Source organism: Stegodyphus dumicola, chromosome X1 (assembly GCF_044657685.1).
Source record: "Stegodyphus dumicola isolate Sdum_Otavi_A_Nest chromosome X1, ASM4465768v1".
Lineage (NCBI taxonomy): Eukaryota > Metazoa > Arthropoda > Arachnida > Araneae > Eresidae > Stegodyphus > Stegodyphus dumicola.
In genome coordinates this window covers 116,168,833-116,189,841 of record NC_140780.1, presented here as the reverse complement: position 1 = coordinate 116,189,841, position 21,009 = coordinate 116,168,833, and the positions used below count along the sequence as shown (strand labels likewise).

Genomic DNA, 21,009 nt, shown 5'->3' with positions numbered 1-21,009 from the left:
ATAGGGTTAAAATGCACACTTGTTGGTCGCACATTGGGATACATCCCTACTTTTATGTGCTGGCAATTATTGGTAGCAGGTTAAAAATGCCAAAGAAAGTGTCAAAACGAGCAGCCCGAGTGGCTAGTAATAGTATGTTAGATTGGGAGGAGAGTCAAGAAGTCATAGCTCTATCAGTTTTTGGTTCTGATCCTCTGGATTATGTCCCTCTGTTCTCAGGTGCAGACAAGGGAATTAGTCTAAATGACTTCTTAGATAGGATAGATCTCATTGCCACTCATTTGGGTTGGTCAGATGAAGACAAGTTAACGGTGATCAGAGTCAAGGTGGCAGGTGAAGGTGCTGAATTAATTAGGAATAATCCTAGGTTACAGAAAGAAGCCAGTCTTGAGTATGTTGTGAAAGCGCTGAAAGAGAGGTTCAGTTCAGTGCACAATTTGCACTCTAACATCCGTGCTCTTATCCAGGCTTTTCAGAAACCACACGAGTCAGTGTGCCAATTTGAGGCTCTTTCGTACAAAACTGTACCAGTGGAAAGAAGCAGTGACCCTGCAGCGGAAGCACAGAGGCAGGATTTACTTCTGTCAGTATTTATCGAAGGATTGCATTTGTGACGTTTGTTGCTGCCACAGAATCACAAAACTTTTCCATGTGCTAAACAGCATGCAGTTATTGAAGAAGACATGTGGGCTAAGAGCCATGCTAGTAGTGATTTTGAAACAGCTAAGGCTAGAGCAGTGAATGCTGCTAAGCCAGCAATCGAAAAGTCAATTACAACACCATCAGTAACCAACTCAGAGCTCACTACAGCTATTAAAATGCAACAAGAAAATATAGCTCAGCTTACTAAAATGATGGGTTCTCTTCCAACACAGGTGCTGAGTTTAATATTACAAAGTACTCGTTCAAGACCCATACAGCCTCATTGTTACAGATGCATCAGAATAGGGCATGTTAGCAGGGACTGCTATGCAAATATTGTGCCTAATCAGCACTCTAGACAGGGTCAACAGAGATTTAGAAATAACCAAACAGCCAGGAGACATCCTAATAACACCACACCAGCTGTTTCGGGTACTCCAAATACCACAAATGTGGCTACAGTGCTTTGAATCCCCACACACCAAGTTTTAATTTAAAACTAATTCAGGGTGGGGAGAAACCAGTCTCCGTTTCGTCTCCTAAAACCCTTTTGGAGGTGCCATCAGTTTGCCATCAGTCTTTGCCTATTGTAGAGGGATCTATTTTGGGGAATAAAGTTAAGTTTTTATTGGACTCAGGGGCAACTGTAAACATCATAGAAGCTAAATACATTAATTGTTTCGGAAGTAAAATCTCATTGGACTCATGTAATATATATTTAAAGGGTATAGCTGCAGAAAAAGTAAAAATAACTAAGAAGATCAATTTAATAGTAGAATTTCAACAACAATATTTTGAAACAGAATTTTTGATTACTGACACACCTCTTTCATCTCAGTATGGTGCTTTATTAGGAACTAAATTTCTTGTAGACAATAACATGCATTTAGATTTCTCCACTTCTCAACTGTTAGGATCAAATGTAATTCTTAAATGGAATCTAAGTCAGCCTAGTGCTGTGAACAGTAATGTTTTTTCTAGTTCAGCTTCTCAGTCATTTTGTTACTATGTAACCAAACTTAAATTACCACCTTTTTCAGAAAATATCATTAAGCTCACTACTTGTTCTACAAATTTTACTACTAATACTGTTTTGATTGAACCTTTAATAGAACATGCTCAAAGTAAATTTTCCATAGCCAGGTCAGTTAATCAAACTTCTCCATCTCAGGAATTTTATGTTAAAATAGCAAATTTTTCACCGAATACTATACATCTTAATAAAGGAATGAAATTGGCCAGTGCCCAACCTGTGAATGTCATCGCACATAACTCTGAACTTGTAAACAGTACCACCATAGAAACAGGTGAGGATTTCGAGTCTTGGGGTGGTGAATTTGATCTTACACATTTACCTGAACAGCAATTATCACACCTTTTCAATCAGTATAGTAACATCTTTGCTGCCTCAGTCACTGAATTAATAGGGTGTGACACCATCAACTTGTGTGACAATATTCCTGTTAGGCAAAAGCCTTATAAAGTACCTTACCATCTCAGGGATGAACTAGATAGACAGGTGGCAGAGCTGCTTGAAGCTAACATCATTCAGAAAGGTGACAGCCCTTACAGTGCTCTTGTTTTATTTGTGAAGAAAGTGGATAACACTTACCGTTTAGTCACGGACTTCCGCAAGTTGAATGAGAAAACTATCGAAGACAGTTTTCCTCTGCCTTCCATGATTGAGTTGATAGAGCAGTTGGGAGATTCGAATTATTTTTCCACACTTGATTTGACTTCAGGGTTTTTCCAGATGAAAATTCATCCTGATGTCACCTTCAAAAGTGGTTTCTCGATTACTTCTGGGCACTATGAGTGGTTACGAACACCTTTTGGCATGTGAAATGCTCCTAGTTCCTTTCAAAGGTTGATGTCTATAGTTTTGGCCAATATTTCACCATTAAAAATAGGGATTTACATTGATGATATGGTCATAGCTTCTAAAACTTTTGAGGAACATTTGGAAAAATTGAAGTTAGTTTTTGATAGACTAAAACAGCATAATTAAAAACTTAAGCCTTCAAAATGTCATTTTCTGAAAGAGCAAATTATGTATTTGGGATACAAAGTTACCAAAGGTATTAAACAGCCTGACGATAAAAATTTAAAGATCATTCAGAGTTTTATTGCACCTAAAAATAGGAAGGAAGTTAAGCGATTTTTAGACCTTATTGGCTTTTACAGAAGGTTCATTCCAAATTTTGCCCAAAAGGCACTTCCTTTAACTCAGCTAACTAAAGATACAGTTCCATTTTATTGGTCACATGAAGCTCAGCAGGTGTTTGATATTCTAAAAGCTGAACTTCTGAATGAACCTATTTTGGCTTTACCTAATTTTCATAAACCTTTTTCCTTGTGTACTGATGCTTCTAATTATGCACTTGATGCTGTCTTATGTCAGAAAGATTCTAACGGTTTCCAACACCCAATTTGTTATGCTAGTAGAAAATTAAAAGGTCCTGAAACACGTTACAGTACTATAGAGAGGGAAATTTTGGCAGTTGTTTGGGCCACTGCACATTTTAGACAATATCTTCTTGGTAAACCTTTTATGGTTTATTCTGATCAAGCTTCATTATCACATATTTTAAAACTTAAAGATCCTACTTCTAGAATTGCACGTTGGATTATGGGTTTATCCCAGTTTGATTATAAGATTGTTCACAAACCTGGTAGATTAAATTTAACAGCAGATTATTTATCTAGGGCAGTAAATGTTACACAGTTGATTCAAACTTCCATTACTCCAGAATTGTTAGAATTATTCAAAAAAGAACAAGCTTCTGATCCTTCTTGCCAGCAGATTTTAAATGATCTTAAGAATAGTCTCCTGCACCTAATTCTCAGATATGTTTTGTAAAGGAAGATATTTTATATTGCAAATACAAGAAATCCAAGTCACGTTGGCAGAAACAAGATAGGCTAGTTGTTCCTAAAACACTAGTATTAAGAATTTTGCAGGAACATCATGATTCTCCTACTGCTGCACACTCAGGCTATCAAAGGACAACTTCATAGGGTTCAGAAGTCTTTTTTCTGGAAGGGTATGCATAAACAGGTACACAATTACATCAAGTCCTGTCACTCCTGTATCCAGAGGAGGGGTCATAGACCTGCTCATAAGGCTCCCCTTATGAGAATGCCTATGGCTACCTGTCCCATTGAGTGAATTGCAATGGATATAGTGGGTCCCCTTCCAGTTACTTTGGCAGGCAATAGATATATTTTGGTCGTAACTGACTAGTTTTCACGATGGCCTGAGGCTTATCCTTTGCAAGACACCACATCCAAATCCATAATTGAGAAATTAGAGCAATTTATTTCAACTCATGGAATACCTCAGCACATTGTTACAGATAAGGGTACTAATTTTATTTCTCAAGCTATAATGGAAATTTATAAGAAATTGGGGGTTACTAAACATACTACTACGAGTTATCATCCACAATCTGACGGTGTAGTTGAAAAATTGAATGCCACTTTAATTAATTCACTTAGCCACTTAGTTTCTCAAACTCAGGAGGATTGGGATAGACATCTGCCTTTTGCCTTATTGGCTCACAGAACTGGTCGTCATAGTGCACTGCAGGAATGTCCGGCTTTTATTTTATATGGCAGGGATTTATGTTTACCAATTGATTTATTATTGCAAACTAATTTTAGAACTTATGATGGCACAAACAACTATTCAAAAGATTTGGTTTTGAGATTACAAAAGGCTTTTAAATTAGTCAATCAGAATTTAACGGAGGCTGCAGATAAGCAGGAAAATTCACGTGGAAAGATTTCTCATGATAAGGAAATAAAAGTGGGAGATGTGGTGTATTTATACACTTCATTAGTTCAGCCAGGTATGGCTAGAAAACTCTCCAAGTTGAATCAGAGACCATTCAGAGTTATTGAACAAGTGACTGAAGTCAACTATAAAATTGCTTCAATTACTAATCCTGATAGGATTCAGACGATACACGTGGACAGACTCACGAAAGTACCAGAGAGAATTACTTTTCCCACACTTCAAAAAGATGACATAATTTTGGCAGATAATGTACAGAACTCGTCACTCGATTCACCTTACCATCTAAGGCCTAGAGATACACATGGTTTTGTGTCTAAAAAGAGAATTGAAATATTTTGAATTATATAATTTGATTTGTGTACAATTGGGTTAACTTAATATTTGTTTTATTGGTAATTGTATTCTTTGTGGCTAAATTTGTAATCAATTAGCATAGTTGTGTAGTCTTCTTGGCTTATCCTTGGTCGAGCGTTGCATTTGGATTTTACATGTTTTGATGTGTGAAGTAGTGATCAAGTTGTCTTGGTTTGGAACTTTCTAGTCTCAATAGCTTTTTTTTTTTTTTTTTTTTTTTTTTTTCCTGGAGGTTTTGCAGGGCTGGTCCCCGCCTTTATCTCCACTTCCTTAAGTTCAAAGATTTTTTTTCTCTTCTTGAAATCCCTTAGCCATGGTAGTCAGGATTTGTTTTGGTTAGAATTTTGACTAAATAATTCTCTTGCCAACACTTCATGGTGATTGTCTTCTGTTCATATTAGTGCAACTCACTTTAATTTCTTTTGCCAGAGATTTATTAGTAGTTTAGTTTGCGCTGTACAGTTGCTGTGTTTACTTTTATGCCTTTTCGTATTGGTGAGGTGTCAGTGCTTAGGGAAATGAATTTATGTGTGTTAGGGAAAATTTATGATTTATACAGTAGACATTTCCTTAAACATACTTTTGTGTTTTTAGTGTCACTTCAATTGGTGATTGCAGGAACTTTGTTTGTTTACATTTTTGTTGTGTGTCAAGCGCCATTAGCTCTTGAATTGTTTTGCTTTGAACACTCGCATACTCAGTGGTGTTTGTTATTTACACATATTTTGTTTGTTTACACACTTTTTACTTTGGTTTGCATTTGGGGGGTATCGTAATTTTACACTTTTATCTTAGGGCGTATCACGTGTTGTTTGACAGCACTTTTATTTTTGTTTTGATGTATGCTTAGTTGTGTGCCAGGGACACTTCTTGACCCTTTTGCTCGGTTCACTAATGGATATTTCCTAACCATTGATTATGGTAGGATTTGGATTTGCTAAACATAGAATTATGGTAGAATTTGGTTTTGTTAACCATAGAATTATGGTAGGATTTGGATTTGCTAACCATAGAATTATGGTAGGATTTATATATGTGCTAACCATGACTCATTTTAGGATTAATTGTAAATAAGTACATGTATCCCTCTTTGCGATTAACATGTGGGTTGTACCAACACTTACTATGATTTTTTTTTTTTTGTTCTTAATTGGTTCCTTATGTAAACCTTTTCCATTGTCTGTGGGTCCGAAAATTTTTCTCTGCCCCCGATCATGGGAGGATATGTTGTGTAGCAAATTTAATAAAATTAAATGAATCACAGAAATCAAAATTTTAATTTGTAAATATTCAAAATTTTAGCTACACAACAAGTTTGGATATATTCATTTATTTGGCTTATTAATTCTATTGCAATCTATTTGGGTTATTTGGTTTTACGCGAACAGCGTCTTCAAACTTGTACACTCAGACAATGGATATAGGTGAATTTTCATGTAATAAACTAAATTTTTCATGATAAAATTAAGTTAAACTCTTAGTATTTAATATCAATAGTTGCAGAAAAATTAGCTCTTTAATTTGATATAACTTTTGTTTTCCTAACTTCAATTGCATCTTAGTTATGAACTTTTAATTAATAGATTTTTACCGTTGTCATTGTGATTTCTATTGTGGGGGAAGAAATCTCCCTCTTTCCGGTAGAATGGTCATTTTTTTCGAGTTTTCAGTGCACTTTCTTTGAGACTGCTTACAGGGTTATTGAAATTCCACGTTTCTCCCCTTTGCTAGGCGTGGCTGGTTGGCGACTTAGGAAATCCGTGGTTTCATTTTTGGTGGGGCGTGAGCGTTGCCAAGTTGGTATTCCCGCGCATTCCTTTTTAACGGGCGGTTTTGAGGGACAAAGTCACCTTTTTTGGACTTTTGACTTGACATCGGAGGCTGCTACTCGCAGACCGCGGAGTAAGCTGATTTTTTTCGGAAAGATGAATTTTCCAACAGGTGGATCTACGGGCTTCTTGCCCCTGAGCTTTGAACGATGGCCATAGCTTCGGCAACATGTCTTCGACGGGTTTATTTTCTCTTCGGTGTTTTTTGAATCTTTAACGTTTAACTAATACTAAATATATATATATATATAAATGGAAAGAAAAGGGGCCTCTTAAAATTTGTGCCATAAAATATGTTATATATATATATATCAGTTTCTAGACGTCATCTGCTACAATGGTATGCTACTACGCCACTATGTAATTAATGTTCACAATGCAAGAAAATTTCGCTGTCATCTCCGGGGTCGCCCATGCAAAGCAGATGCTAACTAAATTCAGTAAAAGAGGTTGTGTCTACTCTCTGAGTTTCTACTTTCCGTGAGGTTGATTCTCATCGATTCCGCTAAGCCGTCTTCCCTCAGTCATCTAATAATTCTTCTCTATGTTGGAACGTAAGGACTTGTCACTTCTAAAGTGTGGATTAGAGTTTAACTAAAGACGATAGTTCATTTAATAATTCTTCTCTATGTGGGACTTAAGGACTTGTAACATCAATAGTGTGGATTCGAGTTCAACTAAAGACAATAGTTCAAATAATAATACTTCTCCATATGAATGTTTTCACTTCTTCCATCTCGCCGACCAGACATCCTTCTTCCAGATAAGTTATTTTTTTGTTTTTCTTCCTTCGATAGTCTGTTGTTAAAGAATTACTGCAGTTAATAGGGATAAAATTAACTTAATTAGTTTGAATTAAAATTTTGTAGTTGAGTAAATTAACTTAATTCTAATGAAATAATTTTTGCTTGTCGATAAAGTAATTTATTAGATTGGCTAAGTAAATATATTCTTAATTAAATTATTTAATTGAAACAGTGAGTGTAACTTAGATTGGTTAAGGAAATATATTCTTCATTAAATTATTTAATTGAACCAGTGAATTTTTTTCATAGTTAAGATTGTTATGTAAGGTGCCATTAATTGAGCTTCTTTGCTTTGCTTAGGGACTAAATTGTTTGTAAGATGTAAAAGCCTGATTTCAATTAATATTTTACCTGGTTAAATTATTTTTTTTGAAAACAGTAGATTACAATGTGCAATAACCTTAATTCCATTGGATTCTGTACCCAGTTCATTTATTGATTATGCTGTGTGAAATGTTTCTTTTTTTTTGGAAGTGTAATTGTTAATTATTTTGTTTTTTCCTCCCCGGGGAGGGTATTGTTAATTTATCCAAAAGTTTTATCTGATTATGCTTACCTGAATGTAATTGAAATAATAGTTTGATATTATAGAGTCTTAAGAAAAATGTAATATTATTTGGTAGGGGTTATACATTTTGTAGAAATCAATATATTACAGTTCTGCTTGAATATAAATTGCATACAAATTTAATTATACATTTGGTAATAATCAATATATTACAGTTCTGCTTGAATATAAATTGCATACAAAGTTAATTAATTAATTAATTGTTTAAGAATTTAATAAATAGGCTTACTTTTCTGGATCAGTCAATGTTTATTTATTTATTTATTTATTTTTTTTTTTTTGTGTGTGTGTGCTCATGTCTTTCACCAGTCTACTACTCATTTTGATTACAGGGTTAATCTGAAACACAACGCCAAACGTACAAGTTTTATTAGTATTAGTATATATTACTGTTGTTAGAAAAATTTAAGTGTTACTGTCAACTTAGTAGGCAACCCTTTGGTGCCACTCAAAAGTACATAACACACATCTACCAAAAAGTCGTGAGTTCAATGAAATCTTGCAATAAATCGACAAGTCCATTCTAAAATTTTGTAAAATGAAAATAATTTTACTAAACAAGCAAACCGATATTAAAGATAGTTTGAGTGATAAAGCATCAACAACTGGTGCAGAAGAAAAGAAGCAAAAATTTTATAATTACAAGGAGAGTTACTGTGATTTTGTTTACTTCATCAGAAGTAAATAAAGATGACAGGTGTGATGTCTGCTTAAAGGTCTTTGCACTCGAAACTTTGCTCCCAAGTAAGCTAAAGCAGTATCTTGCGACCATTTATCCTAACTTGGTCGACATGAGATTTGTCATCCAAGTGAGGATGAATCGTTTCAAGCTATCCTGCTTTGCTTTTGTAAATACTGCAACTTTTTAATAAAAGAAAGCTCCAAATAGTTCCAAATAATGTACAGCTAAATTCTGCGAAGAGCAAACTGCAAAATAACTGCATGGTATTGCAGAAGAGCTTATTCTACTGTCTGCCCTCGACCTGGTAAATTTTATGTGGGAAAATTTGTGGGAAAATTCAGTTCTAAGGTCCAACAACACTATTATTCAAAGATTTAATATATAGCTCACAATCTCTATGCTAAGTTGATAGAGAAAATGATAAATGAATTTGGTCTCCAACATGATGAGGATATTGACAGTACAAAGTTGCAAATCTTGGGCGTTATGTATGCTTCTTGGATGGTAATATTATTGTTAAAATTCTTCAGTTTTGTAAGAGTATTGTTGAAAGCTCAAAGTCTCGACTTGTTCGAAATGCTTGGCAAGTTTATAATGGCAAATGATTTAGTTTGGAGATAGTACGTCAGTGTATGTACTGGTGCCCAAGTAGTTTTCGGACACTAATTTGCATAAAATCACCACATGCTGTCTGGACTGCAGAAAAATACTTGCTTCAAATAATCTCAGTTGAATTTAGCATTGGAAGGTGTCGTAGACTACAGAAAAACTAGACCTCTGAAAGCAAGAATTTTAAAAAAGTTATGTTGAGACATGGAAGTTGAACACAGCTTTATTGCAGTTCACAATGGCTTTCACATGGGAGCATCCTGTCTCGTGCATTTGAAGTGCATCAAGAAATTTACACTTTTCTGCAATAGGAAAGCCATGTGATCCTTAAGTATTTATCTCTAAGTATTCAAACCAGACATTTTGCTGAAACTAGCATATTAGTGTGATATATTTGAGAAACTAAGTGTCTTGAATCTGTCTTTACAGAACAACGTATGTGCATTTTGAAACTTGCAGAAAAGATTTCAGAGTTTAGGAAAAAGCTGCAGCTGTGGATAAGAAAATTGAATGACTATGGTGCTTAAGACTGTTTTTCTACATTGTACTAATACACAGGTTCTAATAAAGTGATTGTTCTAGAGGAATTTCTGTCCCTTTTCATGGAAAACCTTGAAACCTTACTGACTGGTTCGCAAAATACTCTGCTGAAGAAAATGTAGAGAAATTTATATTGATCTAATGTTCTTTTAATTCTTCAGTACACCAATACTTTACTTCTTGAGATGAAGGGAGATTAATTGAACTCATTTGAGATAAAATTCTAAAAAAAATTTGCTCTCTCAGATTTAATGGAGCTTTGGGTTTCAATCAAAACTGAGTATCCAACTTTTAAGTTCTAAAGCTCTAAGGATCCTCATTCCCTTTGCAACATCCTATCTATGCGAGGCTGGATTTTAAGCTGCCACTGTATTAAGGACCAAACACCACTCAAAAGTCATTGTGGAGCCAGAAATGAGACTAGCTGTGTCAAGCTTTCTTCCACAATTTAAAAAACTCTGTGGGGATCAACAAGCTCACCTGTCACATTGACTTCCTAATCTGCCACTGAAGGTTTCTTTTATTTGTATTTAGTGCACATGCTTTCTCATCAATTAAAGTAATACTTTTTCTCTAAAATGTCGCTTTCATGTCTATGCCTTATTAATGTTGTAGTACAAATATTGCAACTGGGATGCTGTGGAAAAATAACAAAACTGCAAATGTGATGCATGTTGAAAAAGTTTGGGAGCCCCTGGCTTTCAGCACTAAATAAAACACTTTTGTGTTGAAACAAAATCACTTATTGCCATAACTTTGCATGATCAATAAGTTGGCTTTATAGTATAATTTGGCTTTTTACTTGGCATATGTCTCAAAATCAAAACATTCTACCTGTCATCACTGATTTCACATCCATTAACTAATTTCTATCCCTGATGTCTGCCTGGCGAATAATTTTTTGCTTCCACCACCACATGACTATTAACTGATGGCAGCTTGAGAAATAACTCATATAACTCTTAAAACTTTATTTTAAAATTATACAGCATGGCAATCTTTTATGTTGACATTATGTTCTGCGATTATCACGGATTTCAACCAACTCTACTATGAAGTGTTGAATGTGTTGACAAGGAAAAATTTAACAGAGATTTCTCTATGGGAAAAAAAAAAAAAAAAAGATTTTGTAAATGATATCATAGATCAAAATATTACATTTACTGCTATTTGAATTAACAAGAAGTGATTGGTTCAGATAAGTCTCAAGTATATTTGGGAAGTAGATGTAAGTATAATAAATAACTAAAAAAATGCTATGATTTATGCTTAACTCCATCAGCATGTGATAAAAGCAAAACAAAACATCTTTAGTCACCTATCTGATGATATATTGCCAATAATGTGTAATGGATGCCAAGTAAGTTTTATGATGATACCTGTGAATTTGAAGGTCTTCAGATATCACAAACAAAAAGTGAAATTTTCCTGTTGATGCAATTTATGAAGAAATTTTACATGTCATCTTGCTAGGCTTAAACTGATAATCTAAAATCTGGAATCACCTAAGTGCTGATGAGTTTGGATCTTGGATTTTATACTATACTTCCATAATCTGAAGTGAATCTGTTTTGCTATCCCATATGGGAACTTTGCAGTATTTGTTCACTTGTTTTTTTTAACACATTTCTTATAAATATTCAGAATAATTACCAGATTTCAGTTTCTGTTTTATAATTAAGCATTTATTTGTCATAATTAATAGATATATTTTTTGTGGTGCTTTTCATAAGAATATGATTAAAAGTAGTTACTTAATGGGCTTTTTAAAAATTTTCTTAAAGGTCCAGCCAGGTATACTACATGTTTGGTTTCCTGTTTTTGGTATTCATCATCCTTATTATTACATGCTCTGAGACAACTATTCTTCTGTGTTATTTTCACTTATGTGCTGAGGTAAGTTCTAATCAGTTTCATGTATGCACATGTTTTTGGTTCTTTGTGTAAGCATTTCATTCATTTTGTATTTTGATATCCAAAATTATCTTTACATGTGAAAAAATACTTATTTCTCAAAATTGACACATAGAATTCAATGAATTTGTGTTGAGATAACATCATAATACAGCATGTTTCAAAAAGACTATACATATTTTGAATGCATATATTTATTAAACTGTATGACATACAAATATGAAACTTTACACATATATGTATGAACCTCTCAAGTTCAGATTACAGATGTTCAATATGTCCTCCATCAGTGACACGAGCAATATGACATCGATACTCAAATTCCTTCCATACTCGGGCAAGCATGTCAGTCGTCACTGATGTTATGATAGTACAGATCTGGTTCTTCACTTCTTCCAGGTTCAGTGAGAGTGGTGGTACATAAACAATGTCTTTAATGAAACCACTCAGGAAGAAGTCACAGGGTGTTAAATCCAGTGACCGTGGAGGCCAGCTGAGACATGCTGAGCTCCTTCATGACCAATCCAATGGTTTAGTAGAATTTCATTCAGATAATCACGCACTTGGTGACACCAGTGAGGGGGGTGCCCTGTCTTGTTGAAAAATAAAGTTGTCTTCATGCAGCCTCGGAAACAACCAGTTTTGTAACATAGCGAGATATTGCTGACCGTTAACCATGTTTCCTTCAAAGAATGGGCTGTAAACAGATAAGCGGGATATCACAGAAAACACATTGATTTTGGGCGAATCTCGTACATGTTCAATGGCTGCATGTGTGTTCTGTAGGCCTCAAATTTGAACATTGTAGTTGTTTACGTGACCAATAACATGAAAAGTTGCTTTGTCACTGAACACGATGTGTTGTGCGAAAGTGTTATCATTGTCAGTAGCATCAATAATCTCGTTACAAAATGCCACACGTTGCGTTTGTCATCAGGATGCAGAGCCTGTAACAAATGTAACTTGTACTGCTTCAAAACCAACCGACGTCTCCAAACATGCCAAATTGTTGTTGTAGGCAGTTGTAACTTCCGACTGGCCCGACGAGTTGATTTTGAAGGACTACGTTGGAAAGCAGTTTGAATTCAGGCAACATTTTCGTCGGGAACACGAGGGTGGCCAGGATTCTTTCCTTTGCATACACATCCTGTATTTACAAACTGTTGATACCATCTGCGAATGTTTCACCCGTTCGTTGGATCACTTTGGTACCTCAACTTAAAGCGTCTTTTCACTGTAAGCACGGAATTGCACTTCGCAAACTCCAGAACACAAAACGGTTTCTGCTGCGGAGTAGCCATTTTAAACATGTGATAGTTGACATGCAAAACAGAAGACAACTGACATCTAGCGGCTATTAATATAAACTAGACTATGTATTCGTTTAGCCAATAGCTGAGGAGAGGTGCAGTGATCAAGAGTTTGGACAAAATGACACTGTAATATATATATTCTTTTTGAAATACGTATACAAACATATAGGGAAGGACCAAATATATATACTTATTGAAAGAAACTGTATTGTGAAAGAAATGAACTTGAAATAACACAACAGTGAAATTTTAAAAGAAAATGAATTATTCAAAAATGTGTGCAGACTTTCAGTTGTAGTGTGATTTTCTAATATGTACAGATGCATCATAGTGGTATTTCATGCTTTCCATAAGGTCATCATTTGGCAGAACAAGGTCTATTCATCTAAATTGTATGCAATCAAAATTTCTGAAGAGCTGTTGTAAGCCAACATGCTTACTTGTAATTACAGTTATTGACTGAATGATATTTAAAATCATACCTAAAAATTTTCACCTTTCTTTTTCATAAAAGTGCGAAAACCCTTTTCTGATTTCTTGCGTTAGTTGATAAATGATGCATTAGTGTCTTTGCTCTGTTCCTGTGTTAAATGTTATTGTATCAGCTTATGATCCTATGTTAATAGGTGTTTCTTAAAAGTAGAATGGCATAAAATTTATTTTTGCAAAGTAGGGGATAGCTATATCATAATAAAGCAGTGCTTTTAAATTTTTAAAGTTACTTACCATTTCTGAGAGTTTTGATAGGATACAAAAACCAACTTCAACCTTTTTTCTCATTAAAATTGGTTCATTCGCAGAAAATTGTGTAACTTTTATATTATTTATTTTGTGTTATTTTAATCTTGAAAAATTGTATTCACATTTTTAGGATTACCACTGGTGGTGGAGGGCATTCCTTACAAGTGGCTTCACTGCATTCTATTTGTTTATATATTGTATCCATTTCTTTATAACAAAGCTAAATATCACTGGTGCCACATCAACATTTTTGTATTTTGGCTATACTTTGATAATGGTATTTTTGTTTTTCCTTCTGACTGGTAAGTAGGATGTTTATTTTCTGTTTAAAAATAGTAGCAAATTGTGTTTCCTTCTTAAAATTGATCTTTTATTTGTTACATAGAGCAGTTTTGCTTGAGAATTTTACTGCAAAAGATCTTAAGACTTACAAAAGAGAGAATTTTTGTTTATATTTTCAGATTCCCAGCATATGATAAAAGTGTTTTGGAGTCTCAGAAATTTAAAAAACAATATCTGTCTCGCTTACCTGATGAAGTATATATTGCCTGATCTGAATGGTATTTTTTCTTATCAGGTGGTGCAAGTGAATTGCAGCCTCTTTGTAGGGAACTTAGTTGATAATTAAAATGAATTTCAGAGTAATAGTGAATGATTTTAAAATGTGATCTTAAATACATCTAAGGCAGGGTTTCTTAAACTTTTTCCCGTCTAGACCCCTTTTTATCACTGAAAATTTATTGCGACCCCCAGGACCCCATATTTTAAAAAATTTTGTGTGACCCCATAAGTATTGCGCAAATCTGACATGCGCGTGAGTGAAACTGTCCGTTTTTTTCACTTGTACTGTAATATACTATTGCACTTTTAGGTCATTAACTTTAATTTCTAATTTTAAGACGTATAGCAGTGTAAAAATTTTAAATGAGTAATAGACGAAATGACAGCGTCACGTGCAAAGCAAAGGAAACGTTTATATTATAAAAGGAACGCGTCGAAACGTTTTCTTTTTCTGTATTGTCTTATCGTTATCTATTTTCAGATACATTGTGTAAAAATATTTGGTAATGGTAAAATTATTATAATAAGTGAAAGAAATATCAAAACTGCTAAACGATTTAGCGACCCCTTGCTGCAGGTCCCGCGACCCCCTTGGGGGTCGTGACCCACAGTTTAAGAAACCCTGATCTAAGGCCATGTTTTTATTGCAATACATTTTGATTGTGATGCATGAAATGAAGTGATTTTGAACACGCCAGTTATTAATTAAAAAATTCAGGAATTGTATTAGATGTATCCATGTATACAGAAACTGATAGTGTTATGTTTCACTTGTATATTAGTAACAATTCTGTCATAATTCTAAAAATAAGACAGTTGAAAATTTATTTTTTAAAGAGTTCTTCAAAGTATGAAATAGCAAATGTGACAAAAATTGTGTTAAATAGATGATATAATAATGGAAGCTTGAATGCCAGTAGCCCGTCTATTTCAGGGGTACTGCTGAGACTGATAGTTCTGAAGTGAGTTAAGTTTATCTCAGCAACTGAAAGAATTAATTTATTGAAGCTGTATGTATATCAAAATTGCTGATGGCGACTTGCATTAATTGTATAAGGAAGTAAATATTTATGAGACAATGGATGAAATAACTTTAAATTTCTGAATTCCGAAATATGCACGATTTTGTAAGAACAGAATTTTTTGTGTTTATGAAATTCCAGGGTTTGAATGCATGTTCCTTTTAGCAGGTAAATCAATATGTGTCTTGTATGCATTGAAAATCTGTCAAAATCAACTTTCAATAATTGTTAAATGACAGTTTTTAATGCAAATGTTTAAATAAAAAGCATATGGGGAAAAAACCCTGTATTTTTTTTTCGCATAACAGTTTTGTTCATTCTTTCCCTTGTTCTTTCTTAATGAAATAATTGTTTTAGTCTTAAGAATTTCTGAAAATAAGATCTTGAAAAATAAATTAGAATTCATGAATTACGAGTTTTAAGAAAGCATAAGGTTCTCTCTGATCTAGTGAGCAGTTATACAGTCTTATGAAAATGTCTTATGGGTTGAGCAGATTTTTCTTGGCAGGTGTTTTCATATGCAACAGCATTTAGTCCATGTTTTTAGTGGAACTGAGAATTAGTGTGAAATTCTATTTTGGGAGAGTTAGTTTGAACTTATCTATTTATTTTATATTGTGTGAAATTCTGTTATTCTATTACCCAATTTCAAGCTGAAAATTGTCTTATAAGGTATTTTCTCCCTCCTTTCTGCATGCCTTCTGCTGTAATGGTAGCACACATTGCATGTATTCGAGACGTCCAGATTCGAGTCCCGGGAAGGGCATTACTTACTTTTCATGTCTCCTGCATCAAAATAACCTAATGACTCTACATTCTAGTGAGATTTAGTTGTAGTTTTGACTTGAAAGTCAATGTAATAAGTGGTTTAAATGTTTTCATAAAGGATAGGAAACTATGAAAGTTGAGTAATGGTGTGGGTGGCTGATGAAGAAGAGAATGTTAAGTGTTGCGAGTTAGCAAGTTCTTGATGCAGGATTAGCATTTGTCTGTCTGAATGATGGATGAAGAATTGGATATTCCTTGTGAAATGGTTAGAAGTATTGCTTCTGAAAGTATGAGTAAATTCAAAATTTGTACAAGGTTTGTCCAGCTCTATGTAACCAAAGAATTATAGGTTGACTTTGAATGTGGCAGATATAGAAGCCCCTGTTTTTAGAATGTATTGCAGGAAGTGAAGTATATAGTGCTTCCAGTAACATCTGGAAGCTAAACATAAAAACATGGAATGCTGTAATCCCTCACTAAAGTTTTGTTTTGAAAAGTCGAACATAAAAAGACTGTTGGTTACCTTTTTCAATACATATCCAATCACAAAGAACCCATAACAGAAGGCCGAACAAATGGAGTTTCTTCTGAAAGGTTTTTTTTAATTCAAATCTTGGTTTAGGTACACCATGTTCTACTGGAATTTGCTAAACTGGGATTTCAGGTATTCTCTTATGACAATGCACAATTAGGCGGCAGTTTCTTGCTAACCATTAAGTTGTTGAGATGTGCTAATCTATGTATTACCCAGATTTGTACCACTCACATTCTTTCTCTTCCCCAAACTGAAATTTCCACTTAAAGGGCATAGATAGTCTAACATTTCGCATATCCATGCTGCTACGATGAAGGAAGTAAAATCAGTCTGGATAGAGAACTTTTCCAGCTCTTTCCAACTGTTATGCAGGTATTGTCAGAAGTGTATCATATCTGAGGAGAATTATTTTGAAAACAAGTTAAATATAGCCATGTAATAAAAATTTTTGTACATTGGGATATTTTCATGCCCTTGAAGTTATGTAACACTTGCATTAAATTGCAGTTCTGTAGTTTTATGTTTTCCTGAAATTCTCTTCTCTATCTGTCAGTTAAATTGGCTTCTGCCCACAACTAAATCTATCTGCAAATGTCTGACCAGTGTTTTCTTGCTAATGTCCCATCAGTCTTGATGTACCCTTGCTTGGCTGCTAAAAACCCATGGACAATCATTTTTCATTGGAAATTTATCATATATATTTGGAGTCTAAGGGAAAAAAAAGCATTAATCTCCACTGACAGTGATAAAAACATGTTGACTGAGAGCAAAAGGAGACGTTAATGATACATATAACGTTTTTATTCACTTTGTAAAAGGGCTGTTGAAGCTTTTTTTCTAATTTCATAATATGTTTATATAGCTTTTGTATATATTAAACCTAATCTTTAAATCTTCAGACAGATAATTCATGACTGGTCACCTATTCTAAATGTGTAAACTTATGTAATACAATTTTAGAATATTTTAATGTTTTGCACTTTAAGATAGGTCCAAAAAGCAATACTGTATTGAAAAGTGTTTATGAAAACTTATGCATTTTATTAGCTTTAATTGTTAAAACAAGAAAGCATTATCTGTAATGAAAGTTCAATAACTCGTTTCAAAGGTAAAACAGCAGTTATTGTAATGTGAAGCTTCATACAGATAATTTATTACTGGTCACCTGTTCTAAATGTGTAAACTTATGTAATACAATTTGAGAATATTTTAATGTTTTGCACTTTAAGATAGGGTAAATCTTGGTAATAAGCAACTGTACCTGGAATGAAAAGTCCGGAATAAATATGCGGCACTAATCAGAATATTTCAGATGCTTAAGATTTTTTAAGTAGGAATTGGAAAGAAAGAAGGGAAATAACCACTAAACAGGTCCATTGGAAGGCTGATACGTTGAGTACATTAGAAATTATCAAATAAAATAGCAACAGAGTGAGAGAAAAAGGTTGAGGTTTTTATTTTCGGCATGTTTAACAGATTTCTCATAGAAAACTCGTCCAAAACTGAGAGCTTAGTTATGTCCAAAAACTAAAGTAGGTAATCAATAAATTCATAGAAGCCAGGCTGGGTTTCTAACAGAACTTAAGATCCATGAAGTAATTGAGAAATTTTAAATTGAAGTTTGTAATATAATTGGCATGCTTTTTATTTGCTTTCAGATAATTGTTGATAATTTTTATATTCAAAATTCTAAATTAAAGTACTTGAAACTTCATGCCGAAAATATTTCAGTTATGTACTGCTGTGAATTAAACTTCGAAACATGCTGCTCTGGTATTTAAAAAACTACTAAAAGTTGCACTTAAAAAATTGTTGCTGTAAATTCTTTTTAAAATACAACATTGAAATTTTTTAAAATGTGCTGCTGCATCAGTTGGCTCTATTAAAAAAAAGGAATTTGTCACAAAATGAAGATCTGCTATCTTTGAGATGTTAAAAAAGAAAATCTTGAGGAAATAGGAGGTGTTAAAAAGTTCTTATAAAATAATAAATTATTTTATATAAAATATTGGATAAAATATTCATATTATCATTTTAATGTTTGCAGGAAGTATACGTTTCTTTCTACATTATTAATATCTCTTGTTTTCACAGGTGCTGTGGGATTTTTTGCCTGTTTTTGGTTTGTCCGAAAAATTTACAGTGTTGTCAAAGTCGATTGATTTGAAAGCCATTATTCCTTCAGTATTGATCACAAAGGGCATGATTTCCTCACTTTCAAAAGCCCTTTTCACAGGGCTGTGTGATATTTTATTCAATACTGGAATTTTAAAGAAAATAAGTACTTTCAGTCAGTTAGTATGTGTGGACTTCAAATGGGCTGCCCATGCAGATAATTTTTATCTTCATTTGAATGCTAATAGATGATTATAATCTGTGTCTATCATGACACTTTATGTAACAAAATGATTTCCAATGAAGTAAAAAATGTTTTTAGAAATTTTCTTTTATTGAATTGCAAACCATGTTATGATGCTTTATAGTTAAATATTTATTGTGTTCCATATTTTATTTATTCTACTGCAGTTATAAATATTTATTTCAATTTAACTGTAAAAATGTATTTTAAAAATTAATTGTAATAAAATCAAATGTTTTGTTTTAATGGGATTGTGAAAGTTATTTTTTGATGATTTTTTCTAATGAGTTCTTGTATTTATTTTAATGCAGTATAAGGGTTTAGACAAACATTTATTTGAATAAAATACTGGGTATTAATGAAATTTTGTTAATTTTTAAAAAAGAAATCAAGTAAAATGTATATTAAATTGTAATTTAAAAGCAAGAGTATTTGAAAATAAGTTTATAGTGTGTTCTGTAGAATGTGCAAATCGTAGAAATGAAAATGCAGTGCATTTTGAAACATTTCTGTTTTGTGGAAACGTATTTTGCATATACTAAGATTTAAAATAATTGATGAAAATCTGCTATTGAATCAGTTTTTCCAATATTGGATCATTATCCTATAGAATTAATTTTATTTAGATGTTTCTTTATCACTGTGTGGTTAAGAATTATTGTATGCATGTTAAAAGGTGTTTTATATCTGTTATAATGGCATATTTTATTGTAGTTTTATTTACTGAAGTGCATAATAAACTTACACACCTTTTTTCATCTATACTGTTATGTTTGATATTGTATTCATTTGTATAACTTCAGCTTTAACAAAAGCTTTGTTAGTTTTCATAATAAATAGCACTGAATCCTTTATTGTAAAGTTTTATATTGCAAATTAAATGACTTTACATGAATTGAGAAAGCAATTCCTTTTAGGTAATAGCAGACTAATACACTCATGTACATACACATACCATGATACAATGCTGAAGTATTGAACATACAAATTGTATTCAGTATGTTGAGTGAAAAAAGTAAAACTTATGAAACTAAACTTTCATTAAATTAACAAGTTTACTTGATGCCATTTTGTGTGTTTTTGGCTGTACTGACTCTCAGCAGTGTATAACCATCTGTAGTCTCAGTTGGAAGTTGCTGAGAAAAATTGCATTAGTGTATGTGTTTTATTTATTTTCGTGTTTTTATACTATCAGTATTATGAAGGTTCAGTGATAACACTGCTTTTTGTGAAATAAATACAAAAAATATAACACAAAAATTAAAATAAATATATAATATATGCAATAAATTATAAACACTGCTTTTTGTGTAGCCACTTTCTTTTATAAATTTTTATCTTCAAATTTATTTACCATTATTATAGTATGAATTTTTGATTGAAAGTTCATGTGTGGAATTGGCTTTTCTTAACTTATAATATTTGGGGGGGAGGAGGGTTAAAATGTGTTTTATGCGAAGATATTGTGCTTCTTTTCTAATTTCAAAAGCTGAATTAATTATTTAACAAAATAAATCAAATGATAAAGAGCAAAGAGAATGGGCTCAAAGTGGGCAGTGTAGAAAATGTAGATATATGGACTACAAAATACAGTTGGCAGATCTTATTTTTCTCATGTGAAATGTCACTTGCTAAAAGAAAATTATGCTCCTTTTATCAAGCAGATGAAGAACTACAACCTTCTGCATCTATTTTTCAGGGACTTGTTGAGCTGAATATCTCGTCAAAATCTGCATAAATTGTAAAGTGTAGCATAAAAAGAGAAACATTTTAAGTTATTAAAATTCCAAAAATCATTACTCGATGATGGCCAGTTTTGTTTCGTTTATCAGAGTTAACTTCATTTTAATGCCTATGATTTTTATATATAAATATATATGAATAGTATGTTGCCATAAAATTTATGTAGGATCATTAATAGTGTTATCCCCCTTCATTATAGTTTTTAATATTCTGAACTTTGTGCA

General features: G+C 33.0%; 1 protein-coding gene across 1 annotated transcript in view; it reads left to right on the top strand.

Moving 5' to 3' along the window:
* Positions 1-19,802, top strand: part of TM9SF2 (transmembrane 9 superfamily protein member 2) — a 111,746-nt gene extending 91,944 nt beyond the window's left edge. The window contains exons 16-18 of the mRNA XM_085807092.1: positions 11,614-11,725; positions 13,928-14,099; positions 18,778-19,802. Coding sequence (XP_085663218.1) covers positions 11,614-11,725; positions 13,928-14,099; positions 18,778-18,845 — 352 coding nt within the window. The 3' untranslated portion in view covers positions 18,846-19,802. The remainder of the gene's footprint in view (positions 1-11,613; positions 11,726-13,927; positions 14,100-18,777) is intronic.
* Positions 19,803-21,009: the final 1,207 nt, after the last annotated feature.